This window comes from Coloeus monedula (assembly GCF_965178545.1).
Source record: "Coloeus monedula genome assembly, chromosome: 1".
NCBI lineage: Eukaryota > Metazoa > Chordata > Aves > Passeriformes > Corvidae > Coloeus > Coloeus monedula.
The window spans coordinates 29,816,499-29,831,050 of NC_138781.1; the positions used below are offsets into that span (position 1 = coordinate 29,816,499).

At 38.4% G+C, this 14,552-nt stretch overlaps 1 protein-coding gene across 1 annotated transcript; it reads right to left on the reverse strand.

The window, feature by feature from the left end:
• Window positions 1-1,770: 1,770 nt before the first annotated feature.
• On the reverse strand, window positions 1,771-4,710 carry SOSTDC1 (sclerostin domain containing 1; the record flags this gene model as incomplete). Its single annotated transcript, XM_082277460.1, has 2 exons — window positions 1,771-2,186; window positions 4,392-4,710. 2 exons carry the CDS (start codon window positions 4,708-4,710, stop codon window positions 1,771-1,773), a joined length of 735 nt encoding a protein of 244 aa, XP_082133586.1.
• Window positions 4,711-14,552: the final 9,842 nt, after the last annotated feature.

The following is a 14,552-nucleotide window of genomic DNA, read 5'->3' on the forward strand; positions in this document are numbered from 1 at the left end:
TGTGCTATCATGTGGATCACTTAAAATTTAATTTTAAAGTATATATCTCTTTTACATATGGCAAATTTTAAAGTGAATTCTTGCAAGTAACTTTGAGGAAAAATCATTGCATTTTGTCGATAAAATTTAGGATTCAGTAAGTCAAGTCAGGCAGCAGCAGTTTCAAACTGTTCTTAATGACCAAGATCTCTGCCAAGAACTTCATGATGAATCTTTTGGAATTAAAATGCAAAATAGGATGAGATAAAAAGAAAGTCAAAGAGAGCTTGTGTGAGACCTTATCAGGCAAGATTTTTCATTACTCTCCTCTTCTGTAATTTTTACTTTGGGTGCAAATGGATTGTAAAAGTTAATGATTTAAGAACAGCAGAATCCCATGGTGGAATCTTGCCCAGTGTTTAAATATAGCTTGAAAGATTAAGAACAGGTGATTCATGGCACTATGTGTTGAAAGGTAGATGAATTACTAATTTTCTGATACATTCTGTAAGAATTTGTGGATAAATGTGCCGGACTCTATTGGTTCTGTGGAAAAAATGAAACCATATGTAATTTATACCATTATTCTGACTTGATCATCACTAATGAAAAGAAAAAAAATGGTGATGTCTCACTAGCTTGTAAAACTTCTCAAACATACACTTCTTCTGAAATGCAGAGCTTGAGAATTGTTAAATAAGAACCTGGCTTGGACCAATAAGCACCATCTGTTAAACGGTCATATAAGACTTTTATATCCAGAAAGATTGTTTCAATGTTAAATTTCATGGATAGACTTTTTAAAACCAAATAATCTCCCTTTTTTTAAGTATTGTGACTGGTTAAAATGTGTGCATTTTCAAAGAGAGCCAGACAATACAGTTTTTTAGCAGTGTTTATTTTTTGTAAAAAAAAAAAAAAGAAACCAATGAATTTGAAAGGAAGTCATATTTGTCTTTTGATTGCACACTTTTTAAACAAAAATAATAGAGGGTGAAGAATGAAAAATACTGTTTTTATGTTGTTATGTCAAAATAACACCTAAGTCTATGAATGTTCAAAATTAAAATATATATACCAAGAATGCTAAAATGTCTATTTTACATTATCTACAAAATGTATGTTCTAATCCAGCCCCAAATCATAGGAAAATACTTTGATACATATGAAAAGCTATAAACATAAGGAAATTTTGAAGGGAAATAACACACATAAAAGCTTATTAAATAATTACAACAACAAATAAATAGTTTGTTCAGCTTTACTTTTTGATTGCTGCCATGCATATTTTAATTTTTGGTATACTGAGATAAGAGAAAGGTGAGCATGCAAAGCACTTTTTTTTAGAATTAATCTGAAAGCAGATACAAGGTGGTGTATTTTTAAGCTGTTGTCAGAAGATCATAAAACATGATATAAAAGGCAATAGATGTGATAACTGTTCTCAGGAAAACACACAACAAAGCATCATTTTACAAAATTGACTTCAGTGAATACTCTTGGCAAATTTTCTTTTCTTCCATGGCTGGAGAAAATATAAAAGTTTATAGTGTGGTTTTGGAAGGCTTGTATTATTCCCCATCTTGAGCATTTGGAAAATCACCCAAAAGGTCCATATGCTGAGAATGCCCCTTTTGATTTTGGTCAAAGCAGTAAGCATGTAGTGTCAACTGAGAACACAGCAATGGCAGACTTGTCTTTAAGCAGTCAGAATGGTAAAGCAAATGGTTACAGGTGAGTTCAATTTTGGCACAAGGAGAGAGAGATGAGAGAGCAGAGAATGTCTGACTTCTAACTTGTACTATGCTTGCTGGATTTACTGGCTCTTTTCCTTTCTTTGTGGTGCTGGATGGGTTTTGCTTGAGAGGTTCCCTCGAAGTTGTGGCTGGACTCATTGTGCTGCCTGGTGTATCGCTTGCACTTGCAGGCCGTGACCACAGTTATTTTGTAGGTTCTTATACTTCCATCCTGGCACTGAAGCTGGATCCTCTGAGTGCGAGTTTTGTCATTGACACACCTCCACTCTTGCGAGCTCCGCCTGCTCCAGTACTTGGTTCCGTAACCTCCTCCAATCCAGTTGGGGAGCAGTGGCAAAGGGAGGCATTCACCAGCACACACCAGTTCCTTCAGGGGATTAATGCTGGTGCACTGGCCATCTGAGATGTACTTGGTAGATCTCAGTTCTCGACAACCAACTTGAACGCGATCTGCAGAATGCACAGAACAAGAAACATTGATATTCAGAATGGAGTGATTTCCTTAACCAGTCATTTTCACATTAATCAGGTATGTTTTGCAGAAGTTAAAGTAGGCTGTAATCTTTACAGGGCATCTCTTTACTGTTGTGTCCCCCATCACAAGGGCCTCAAGTGCTGATGGTATCTCTGGATAATACCACAGCATAAAAAAATCCTAATGACATGCACTTCAGCAGTTGTGGTAGAAGAGGCAATTTTATTCTCTATCCTTCTTCTCAGGGACATACCTTTTAGAAGAGGAAAAAATGCCCCAAGGGAAGAAATGTTTCCTGCTTGTTCTCAGTCTAGGGAATCTGCTCTGTGATATTTATAACAATCATGTTGGATCATTAGCAAGGGGGAAAACTTTGGAAACAGTTGAAGTGTTTTTAAATGAATTTCAAATAGTGTGTTTCTTCTCATTCCATGGTTACAGTGGACTGAGTCTCCCATGAACTCTGCAGCTCCAAGCAGACACTGCAGAAGTGGTAACAGCTGAAGTTACCACAGAATGGGGTTCTGTCTATGAATGATTAGCAGTAACAATTTCAGAGGGGTCGTTTTGCCCTCAAGAGAACACCATCTTTGTAACTGTAGTAGTGTGTATGTTATATGTAACATAGAGGATCCTGCAAATTCTCTCAGGCAGCTGACAGACTCAATATGCAGAGCTTCTCATACAGGCATGTTTGTACCCGTCTATATGTGCGGCTCTGCACCCTGCAATAAACACAACTGTTTATTTCAGTAATTACACTTTGAAATAAACGCCCACAGTGTGCTTAATTTTAATAAGCAATCTTTACTGGCTGTGCTCTCCCTCTTTCCGAAGGACAATTACGGCACAGATTCTACACACAATGCAATTAACTAACGCTTTTAAAATAGAAGTAATTACTAGAAACATTTCAGAGTGAATCATAAAAGGCTTTGAAGGTACATCTACATATCACAGCTACAGGCTGCTTCTGTTTCTACTTGGATTTTTGGAAGCAAGTTCTGAACTGAGGCACTGCGTTAAGATTGCTTCACCCTGTCCTCTGTGTCTCAGGGTGGGCAGGCGGAGGGACTGTAAATCTGCAGGCTGATCCTAGGGACTATTGACAGGGCTGCTCTAATGCCTGCTTTGCAGAAAAAATTCAAACCTGCCTTCTGGCAGCTGCACTCAGGAATGTACCTGGAAGCAGCTGGTCACAGCTCTAAGTTTGTCTTTCCTTCTGTTTTTCTGTCTTCCCTGGCTCAGCTTTTCACCAGTGACAGCTCAGTGACAATGAATACCTACTGGGCTGTTCCAGTAATCTCATAATGATGAGATGTTTCCTGTGCATTTAAACCCTTAGCATTCATAGAAGCTGACACACCTGGCTTAGCTGAAAGGTACCAGTGTCACTTGTTACCTTCACTTTCTAGGGATGACTCTATTTTTATCAAGTTGCTGTGGGTTGGTGTGCGTGTGTTTCTCTATTTGGATTTCTTTCATTTTAAGAAGGGGCAGGGAGGGAACAGATAAAATCAGCAGGTTTCCAGATCTGCACGTATCTGACATATATACATAAAACTCAGAAGGGAAAGACTGGATATAAAAAAGGCAAGTTAGAGCAGAGATCATAGGTAAATTACGAGCTGATTTGTTTACTTTTGCTGGAGGTGTTAAGCGGGTAAGTGCTAAAGCAGGAAGTAAAACTAAACAGCGGGAACAAAATTCAGAGTTTTTTATTGCACTTGAAAAGTAGCCCAGACACCTCCCCTGCCCGCAGTTGGAGGTGAGTTAAAAAAGAGAGCGCTCTGGAAATGCCTCTCTCTCCTTTTCCTTTATCTCGCTTCCCTGCCGGATAACCCATAAACCCTGCATTCCTGGATGAACCTCCCTCAGGAAGTAACCTGCCCGAGAGAGCCGGTCCTACAGGACTTCCCAGCACGGGGGTGGGAGGGCGGCTGGCTCGGGGGCCGCCCGGCGAGGCAGATCCCGGCCGGGAACCAGCAGCATCTCCCCGTGGCCCGGCTTCCCCCAGGCGCCGGTTCTCTGGAGCGCCGCGCTCGGGCAGGGGGGTGGGGGGGCCGGGGCGCTGCCACGGGATGCGCAGCTCCGAGGGGCTCCGCTCCCGCTCCCGGGGCCGGGCCAGGAGGGGCTGCCGCCCAGGGCTGCGGTGGAAGTGCCGCCGGTGGGATACTCACTGTTACGGTCGGATCCAGTGCTGGTGTAGTGCCTGCCTCCGTTCCTAGCTTGATTCAATGTACTGTTGCTGCTTGGGCTCGCCGCAGCGGGTTTAACAACGTGGGAATAAAGTATCTCTGTGGCATCGTTCTTGAAAGCCAAGGAGCTTCTCGTGAAGATGCAAGCCAGGAGAAAGCCATAGAAGTGAATGGCAGGGAGAAGCATGGCTGGTTCAGTCTCTGTCTGACAGAGCTGGATGAAATCTTTTCCTTCTGCTTCTTCTGTGTAACTGAAATTGCTCTTGAAGGTTTCCTTTATATATTCAGAGAGGTTTGGCATTCATTCAGGTGTAAAGTTGTGGATAGCTTCAGAATGAAAACCCACAAAAGGGGTGGGGTCCCTACATGAGCTGCGAAGACCTTTCACCAATAGGAGAGAAGCCTGCAGTAAAGGAGGAGTTAGATGCACTAATTGCAGGATTCCTAGTTGGGGCTTTAGAGGGTATCAGAAAACTCTTAGGCACCAGCACACAGCAGCATTCGGGCTGAGACCTAGAGACTGCCGGCTCTACCCTGCCGTTCCCTATGGTCCTGCGTGCCTGGCACTTTCGCGTGATGTGACTAACACGGCGTCAGAACGAGTCTCTCCTGCCCCTTCTATGCAAAGTTGTGTACCCTCTTCTCAAACTGAGCTGATAGGATGCATCTATAAGGATGCAAAAATTTATAGAACTTACAGAAGACTGCTAGTTACACAAATACTGTCTGCAATATGCCAAGATAATTTTAAAATATATTGTGAATTATTTAAATCTGCCTCTAGATGCTTTAAATTATGCAGCTTTGATCAACAGGGAGTACTGCAAGAGAAAGTACTTGGTTTAGGGGAATATTCTCTCCCTGGTGTGCAGAGTTGTAAGTATGTATTTCTGTATCACCACACATAAAAAGTATCTCCTCTAGGCTCCTTAGTACAAACATATCCATATTCGTAGCCTCTCACCATGCTCATTCACCAAAGTAGTCTTTTTTAGTTTTGTACATTGCCTAGAGCATTCTTATATTTTAATGTATTATTTCATGTGATAAAGGAAACAAAGAGAACACATGCAAGTCTTTTTTCAAAATTTCAGGAAAATAATCCTTTCTTTGACATACTATTTTATTGTGTCACACACTTACTTGAGTTTACATAAAATTGCATGGCCCAGATACACACACCAGTGTAAACTGGGATTTACCACTAGGCCAATGCTTGTCTGCATCATGGTAAATGCTCTATAGATTTTCAATATAAATAAAACAGTGATCAACACTGAAGACTCTAGTGTTCTAACTAGAAACTAAACTTTTTCCTGAGAAAAAGTACAGCCTTGCAGAAGGCCATACTATGTAAAGGTTAGACTCTAATCTCACATTCTCTGTAACTGAGTTGATATCTAAAGTCACACTGGATTTTATTGCTGTAATAAAATCAGAAGTGGAACACAGGTTAGTTACATCTACTGCCAGGATCAAAATCTCATTCATTCAGAGAAGACAACTTTGTTTCGCCCTAGTCACAAGCAGACATTTGTCTATATCAGCAACACTTTCTTCTTGGATCACTAAGAAAGTTATCCTGGATTTCAGCAGGAGTAAGGACAGATCCACAGTGAGTGCCACACTGATAGCTTTTGCTTAAAAGACGCAGGAAAAACAGGAGTGTTGCAAGGTGAAGTGAGTTTTACTGGCAGAGCTGTGTGTGGGGAAGTTGAGTTGATTGCCTGCATCTATTATGACTAGCCCAACCCAGTTCTGGAATAACAAGAATGTTGCAAGGCAGAGTGAGATCTTTCAGAGGAGTAATGTATGGAGGAGTGGGATCACTGCTAACCCCTTACAAAGCTCCAAGTTCCACTCTCATGGAACATCTAATCTAACCACAGAAGCAAAGACAGGCATTTTACCTTCCCTTAAAAAAAAAAAAAATTCTTAAGCAAATTATCAAAAAAGATATGTACATTACAGGTCATTAATATTTGAGCTTTTTTTTTTTCAACAGCAGTGAACCTTGTTGATGTTCAAGTCGTACTTCATTTTTTCTCATATTCACAGATCATACAGATCTTTACACATCTCACCTTCCCTGCAGGATAGTCTCTGTGCTGAACTGAGCCACTGTAATTAAAAGCATGGAACCAATTTTTCAGTTATCCACAGTACCTGTGTATACCAGTCAGGAGACCTCTTCCTAGCAGAGAGATTTCCCCACATTAGACAAGACTTAAGAAAGTCAGAAGTTTCCTTGAGAGCTGTTTTCTTTGAAATAAGGCATATAATCTTCTCACAGGGAAAATGAATGGGACTTTGGAGTCGTTATAGGGCTGGGTCTACAAGGAGCTTGCTAGGCATCAACCTTTTCAGGTTTCAATGAAAGTTAATGATCATCCTTTCAAATGTAGTCTACACGAAACCATTAAGTTTGTCACGTACATCTCTTGGTCTTGTCACTTGGAGAAGGAAGACCTCAAGAAAAGCTCCTTACAGCCTTTGTAAAGGAAAAGGTTGGCCCTGAATTTGCCGTAGGAAAGATAATACAGATTACCTCATTTGTTTTTTTCTGAGCACTAGACACAGAGTAGACATTATTTTATTTTTACTTTTATTTTCCACTTGTTACAAATATTATATGAAAATATTGTGATTTCAGTTTCTTGGTCAGTACTGTCAGCCTCCCTGCTTTGACAGGTAAGCAGGCTTCTGAGGAGTTTGTCAGTTAATTTGATTTATACTTTCTTTATCAAACCTAGATATTGCAGTCTTTCACTTTTTCTGAGTCTCCCTGAGAGAGATTGGAAGTTGCTTGAAGGAATTCTGATCAGACAAATTTGGTTATTCTTTCTCAGTGAACTTCAGAATCAAAAGGTGTTTCTTGCTTAGCTCAGAATGAGTTCCCAGACTTAAAATATATTTTGCTATCATTAGTTAGATGTTGTGATAAGTTCTCAAAGGTGAAGGCTCTAATCCTTGTACCCTCCAAAATAGATTTATACAATGTATAGTCTGTTCTCATTCTAGTCAAATTCGATGTCTTGTGTAGAACATTGCTCTGCTTAATCTGTAATATTGGCCATAAGGAATACATTACACAAGGTCTTTGAAGTTTGTACTGGCTTCCTTTTTGCCTCCGGGCATAACTCAGGATGTTCTTATTGATCTATAAAACTCTATGTGCTTTGAGTCCTAGGCAATAAATTCTCTCTCCTTTATCTTCCATTATGATGCTTAAGATCAGCCAGGGCATACTGACTATACCTGAGTGTCTGGAGAGGTTGAATGCTCAGTATGAAGGGTCCAGGAGTCTGGATTTCACTACTCCCAAGGATACTCGAGAGCTTTGTTTTGCTTCTTGGCATGGTGTAAAGGCCCTTGTTTAGTCAGATGCTTGAAAAGTGACTGTGGAGAAGGCACAGGGCAGAAACCCATTAACTAGATTAATTTAAATGTTTGTACATGTACCCAGGAATAATGTGCTACATTTAACTGCATGCTTTTTTCAACTTAACTGCTCCTCCTATCTTAACAGCCTTGCTTCTGAGTGAACCTTAAACACAGTGGTAAAGCCATCCATCACTCTTCAGAGAGAATGGTATCCAGAGTTATCTGCACCTTAAATCTTGCATTTTCCATTTTCTGTGATGGAAAAACCACACTCTCTCAATGGATGTGGAATAATATAAGGCACACGTTCCGTAAAGATCCCAAAAGAGAATTCCCTTCTTTGTGGTCATTTATAAGTCTGTCAGGATCCCATTCTCCATGTTTCTTAGACACTCTAATGATGTCCAAAGGGCAAAGTTTTGTGCAGAGTGCACACACCTGTCTAGCAGCACAAAACAGCCACAGGGAATAGAAGAGTATGCACTGACAAGTACAAATGACTTCCAGAGAGCCTTGCGAACCACATGATCACTGAACATGCACAAAAAAAAGAAGGAATTCTCAATTTTTCATAAAACATAGGCCTGCTCTGTTTTAATAATGACAGAAAAAGGCCACAATTAAAATGAAGGCATCATGGAAAGAAAGGTTCAAAATTTGGGTTTGTATTTTTATTGTTAGTTCCAAGAAGAAGACCTTTAGAGCACTGCACTTCTATCTTGTTCCAAAGCCAGATACTTTGAGAGTAAGCACAGGCTCAGATAAATGACTGCAAAAAATAAATTGACATTTATTACTTTGCACCTTAAAACAGAAATGACTGTCAGGCTATTTTCTGTTAAGCAATAAGTATATTAGTAATGTACTTCAAAGGTGCATAAAACATGATTTGGAGCTTGATAAGAGAACTTGTCTGAAAGTGAGGTAAAATGGTAATAAACACAACTGTTGAGAACTTGTGAGCTGTTGTGCAACAAGTTAGCATAGTTTTAAAGCTCATACAGAAAACTTGTTAGAGAACCAAGATACCCTCCCATGCTGCAAATTCTAAAACCAAAGATTTTTTGAATACCGAGGTTTTTATGTACTGACACTTTTTCATTTTTTAGCAAATCACATTTGAGAGATTCAATGGAAAACATAACATATATTGACATTAATAAGAATGCCTAATTAGTTCTGATTTCGGTCTTCTTCATCTCCCGTAGATGCCATATTACAGTTTTATTTTTTTCTGCTTGCTCTTATACATAACACAGACAGAATAATTTAGGTCAAACTGTGGCTTCAAAGGAGGTAATTTATCACTTTTATCAAAAAAGACATTAAATAGACTGAAAAGGGAGAAATATCTTTTTTTGGTTTTTTTAAATTCTAGGAAAATTTACAGTAGAGTGAAGAACTCTTCTTGAACATTTGCAGTAAGATTTTAAGACAAGTTTGAAGACAATGTGGCTTATCATCCAAAATGTATTTTATGATTTCTGCATGCGTTGAAGAAGAAAGTAACAAAACATTTTACAAATGAAAAAAATAAAAGAGAGAATAACAGCCTGTCCATTTGTGATAACATTTTCAGAAACTCTTAGATGACACTGAAATATTACACTTCTATTTTAAGGAAATTTAGGGCAGGAAAGATGGATTTTTTTTTTTTTTACTACACATAGACACTGAAGTCAACTGGACTTTGGTATCTACATACTTTGTAAAGTGTTGCCCTAAGGAGTGAAAGTCCTATTGATTTTCAGTGAGCAAGTCACTTAAATGCTTTTGAAAATTTTACCCTCAGGTTAAAATTCTGAAACTCCTACTCAATGTTAAATAGGCAAAGTCCCATCAGCATGCCCCAGTTGCAAATAAAACAGAAACTGAGTAAAGGTTTTGAAGTCTGACTTCTTTCTTTATGTGTAATTAACTGAACTCTTAATATATCACTATGTTTCAGTAAACTGCTTTGTGTTTCTAATTATGTGGTCTGAACTGATTACAGTGTATTTAAAAAATGCACACTACTACAAACCAGCTAAGAAAATCTGGCACCGTGTCAGGATTTCCTAGGCAAACACTTGCCAAACCTGTTGTTAGATCCAAAGTCATAATTTAAAAACAAGCCTACAAGGTATCTGGAAGAAGATCCCTCTTTCCTTCCTTCTGCTCCATCTCCCACTCCCTTTACAAGGAAATCACTTTACGTTATCAAAACAGAACAGTTACTGACATTTGTCTCCTGGTAGGAAACTTATCCCTGCTAGTTCAGATTTTAGATTTGACTAGTGCACATTCTTGTTAAAGAAAAAAGTTGCCTTCACCAAGAATGATAGTGTCCAAATTCTTAAATCAGATAAACATGCACAACTCCCTGCTGAAATTAAGGAAGTTCCTGAGGGCAAAACCTGGCCCCAAATTAGAATTTTAATAACTGTAATACTGTGTAATCCTTTCCCTGCCAAGAGACAGAAATGGCCCATCCTGCACAACAAATTCACAGATTTACCACACACTCAGTATCAGGGCTTCACTTTTAACCCATGAACCACATTGTAATTGATCAAAGTGTATAGAGCTTATTTTGTTAAAATTAATCCATCCAATATTATGATGCATGTGTACAGTTCTGAGAAGTTCTTATTTGCACATGTGGGATCTCCTATAATCCAGCAAATGTTTTCACATTATCACCCCAGACACAGTTTTAAACAAATCTGTCTCTGTCTCAAAGGATCTATCTTGATGTGTTGGTTTTTACTCTCGGCTATGGAGAGTATTTCCTTCCTACCAGAAGTTAGTTTCAGTCACCTAATTCTCTTTTAAGTCCCAAACTGTTTCATGCAATAAAGGAATGAATCAGTCTAAATGAAATTAAGACACAGAACCAAGTATCATCTGACTACACAGACACTACAGCCCATTCCAGACTTCCTTTCCAGCAATTTTAATTACCTTGAATTCACATGTAAAAAGAAAACATAACAGGAAGAGCTGATTGTGATCTCAGTGGAATGCTCTAGAATCTCATTTAGAATTACATTTTTACTGAACTAAAGCTTAGTAAAACTTACTCTGACTACAATACAACCTTAACTAATAGGGTGGCAAAATCCACACAGAGAGTCAAGTTTCCAAAATTCTAAGGCTAAGTGCCTAATAGTTTTTAGGCGTTTTTACAGTGAGAACATTTTGTTGTTGCAGTTGAGTCATGTCACTCACAAATATAATACAGAGAAACACATGCGCAGTCTGTTTGGTGAAGAGTGTGAAAAATGTTATTGACATGAAGTTGAGAGGTGGGAATGAATATTCAGTACATTCCACCCATTCCCCAGGTTCTATGTAAAATTTAATATCAAAACACTTCAGGGAAGAACAAGAACAGCAATTCTTTGCAGCCATAAATGTCAAGATTTCAAAATCTTTTCTTCAATCCAAGTCAGAAAAGATCTTCACATTCTGAAACTCCCTACAGAAGAAACTTCAGAGAAAGAAAAAAATCTAACCAGATGTTACTATTTTTATTTTTTCTTTGATTAATCTTGACTTTTAATAGTGGCAGTTCAACAGCAGTAGGATAATCCCTGCCTTAGGTTTTAAAGGATTATTTATCTCATTTTATCTAAGCTTAGAAGTTACTTAGTATGCCTTCATGGTAATAAGTAATTATTAGCTGTACTTGCTTAATCACAGAATTTTAAGCAAAACAATCTTCTAGCCTGAAGTGCAGTGGGATTTCAGTTTTCATCTAATGCTCTATATATCTATATGATCACAACAGATTAGCACTTTGAATTAAAATGTCGTTAAAGTTATATGGTTACAAAACAACTTAACAACGAGGCTGCTGTCAGCAGAGATAATCAGCAATGATTATTTTAAAATTACTACTTCTCTGAAGACTAAACTTTGTCCATACTGCTCAAAACTGGCCATAACAGTACCTCTTGTCACTGTTGCACCTCACATCGCTGTCCAGGAACTAAATAGGCTCAGCAACAAATGCATGTTACCCAATATTCAAAACCTTGCCACTATTTATGCCTGTAACCTTCAGGCAATGAAGACATTCTTTTTCCAATGCAAAGCATGGTTGTTGTGAGCGACATTTATTTTGGGACTTCAGTCTTTAGTCTTTGGAATGACAAACTGGTTTAGATGACTTATAAACAGTATTCAAGAGAGGAAATGAAAGAACATTCTGTTTGTTCACTTGGCCTTTCTGCAATTCTTCAAAGCTTTTCAAAGAGTTGCTTTTCTAAAATGTATCCTAGCATGGAAACGTTAGACAAATAAAGCTTTCATAACTGTCAACATCTGAGTTTGTTTTTCAGGAGGAATATTTCCAATAAATTTTCATTCTGAAGAAAACCAGAGTAGTGTCCTTCCTTCTTGGAGTTTTCATCTAAAATGTAGCTCTCATCTCACATATTCATGCCTGCCTGATTAGAACAACAAAACAATTTTTACTGTAAATGGAAAATCCTGCAGGTGAAAATCCCTGGCCTGATTCTTCCGTGATGGTAACCAGACTGGCCTCCTGAAAGTCTTGGAGATGTCTATTTCCTTTGTAGAGCTGGATATATCAAGCCACCTCGGTATAAACAGCCAGTAAGAGACAGTATTTTGTTTAATTTTTGTTTTTCTCATTACATGCTACCTTTGCTACCTCTTAGGAGGGTAGGATGATGAAATCTTGTCTTCCAGCCTCCCTTCAGAGTTTTGCATCACAGATGCTCATTTCCATCCACCTCTTGCACAGCTGAATGGAATTAGCGCCCCATGCCGACTCCCTCCCTTTCTTTTTCTATTGCAAACTCTGGCAAGCTGTTGGATCATGAGAGGTGTGATGACAACTGCCTGGCATTCCCGTGTCTGCCCCCCTGGCTCCTCTGTGCGGGAAGCACATTTAGCAGCCAAGAGAGGAGACAGAGGACTGGGAGCATATCTCTCCAGAGATTTTTTAGCATTATTGAATTTTCAAGGAAGGAAAAGCATTTGAAGTACCTATAAAAGCTGCATACTTGCACAATGTCAGAAAGAGCCAGTAGATCAGGAAGGTCCAGGAGGCAATCTGGGGACAAATGTTATAAATTTGGAATTCTGAGGAGAGTCTCTTAACTAGTAGGTGGCAATGCATTTTGCACCCATTTATACAAAATAATTTGTGAAAAAGGATTTTACAAATTTCTAGGATTCATGAAAGTACCTTTTGCTGTAGAGCTCCTCACAACAGTGAAGCAGCATATCTGTGATAGCTTTCTTACTTTACGCAAATCACATAAAGGAAAACTAGTTAAAAATTGCTTCTATATGTTTAAGAAGTTATAGCATAATTTTTTTATTTTATAGGTGTAGAGGATGTCAGTAAATGTTTTAGCTCAAATGCCTACTTGAAATGTGAAGTTTTGCCCACTCCAGCTGATATAAAGTTTCACATCTGCTTCTTACTTGAACTGTTCCACATTTACAAATGTAGCCTCTTAGAAATTGTGCATAGAATAGATCTCTTTTGTTCCTTCTAACAAATAATATAGAGAACAGAAAAGAGGATCTCTTACGCAGAATAAAGTGTTTTGTTCTGGTCAACCCAATTCATAATTCTTGTCAACATAGTATCAGTATAAGGTCTATTAAAAAAAGAAACTCTAAAACTGAAGTGCTGAAGCCAATTTATTCATTAATGACTTTCTCTGTTTTAAAGTGAGGAAAGTTGATGTTTTATTACTATTAATTCAGTCAACAAGTATAAACAAAAATGAAAGGATATGATGGTTACTAAGGACAGAGGAATGTATGGCAATGAATTTTATTGTACATTCTAGAAAACACCTTCAAAAACAAACTGTTTAAGTTAGATAATTTGTTTTCTAAACTGTCACAAGGAAGAGCCACGCATGCTTTTTGCTTCAGCATTAGGGATCCAATCTGAACCTTGCTGAAGTCAATGGAAATCCTCCAATCATCTCACAGGGAGTTGTGTTTAGAGCCTCCATGCAGTAAAACACTCACCAAGAGAGTAGCTGGCCAAGTTCTGATAATCTGTGTTCTGAGCGTGCACTTTAAAATAACCCAAAACATCTTTCCAGTAGGTGGCACATGGGATTTCAGAGTCTACAATGTAAATACAGCAATGGCATGTCACCACCAGCCCAGAAAGCTCTTACATAACCAGTTTGGACTTAAAGGCCAATATGAATTTTAACTGTCTATAGGCAGCAATCAGTATGGTCTTTTTACTGGCTTTTGCTTAATTAGCATTAGATTCACATTTCCATGTTAAAAAGAAACATCATATTTATGAATGGCATGGTTATAAAAATTTCGATTTATCCAGCTTGTTAAAATAGTTTACATCTTTTCAGTGTTTCCATTACTTAATGTTTATTAGTAGTGTCAGTGCACTTGTGCTAATTATGTGATGGCAGTCCTTCCCAAGTACTCATTCCAAACATCTGAGGGAGGATTTTTTTCATTCTTCCTGGTAGAAGTGTAGTCTGCTTTCAGGTCATTAGTGAATGTATCATATCCTTCCCCCCAGTATGCATTGCTTCCTATGGACATTCAACACTGAGGCTCCAATTTGAACCTCATGCCACATGCAGTAATGCCACTATAAAAAATCTGGGACTGTCCTTGAAAGAGAGGCTTGGGAATCCTCCCATTCCCATTTGGGTCCTTTTTGTATTACTAACTGTTCTTTATTTTGATACAATAGGTAATGTAGCAGTGACTTAACACCACGTCACCATTTAAGACTTATCACAC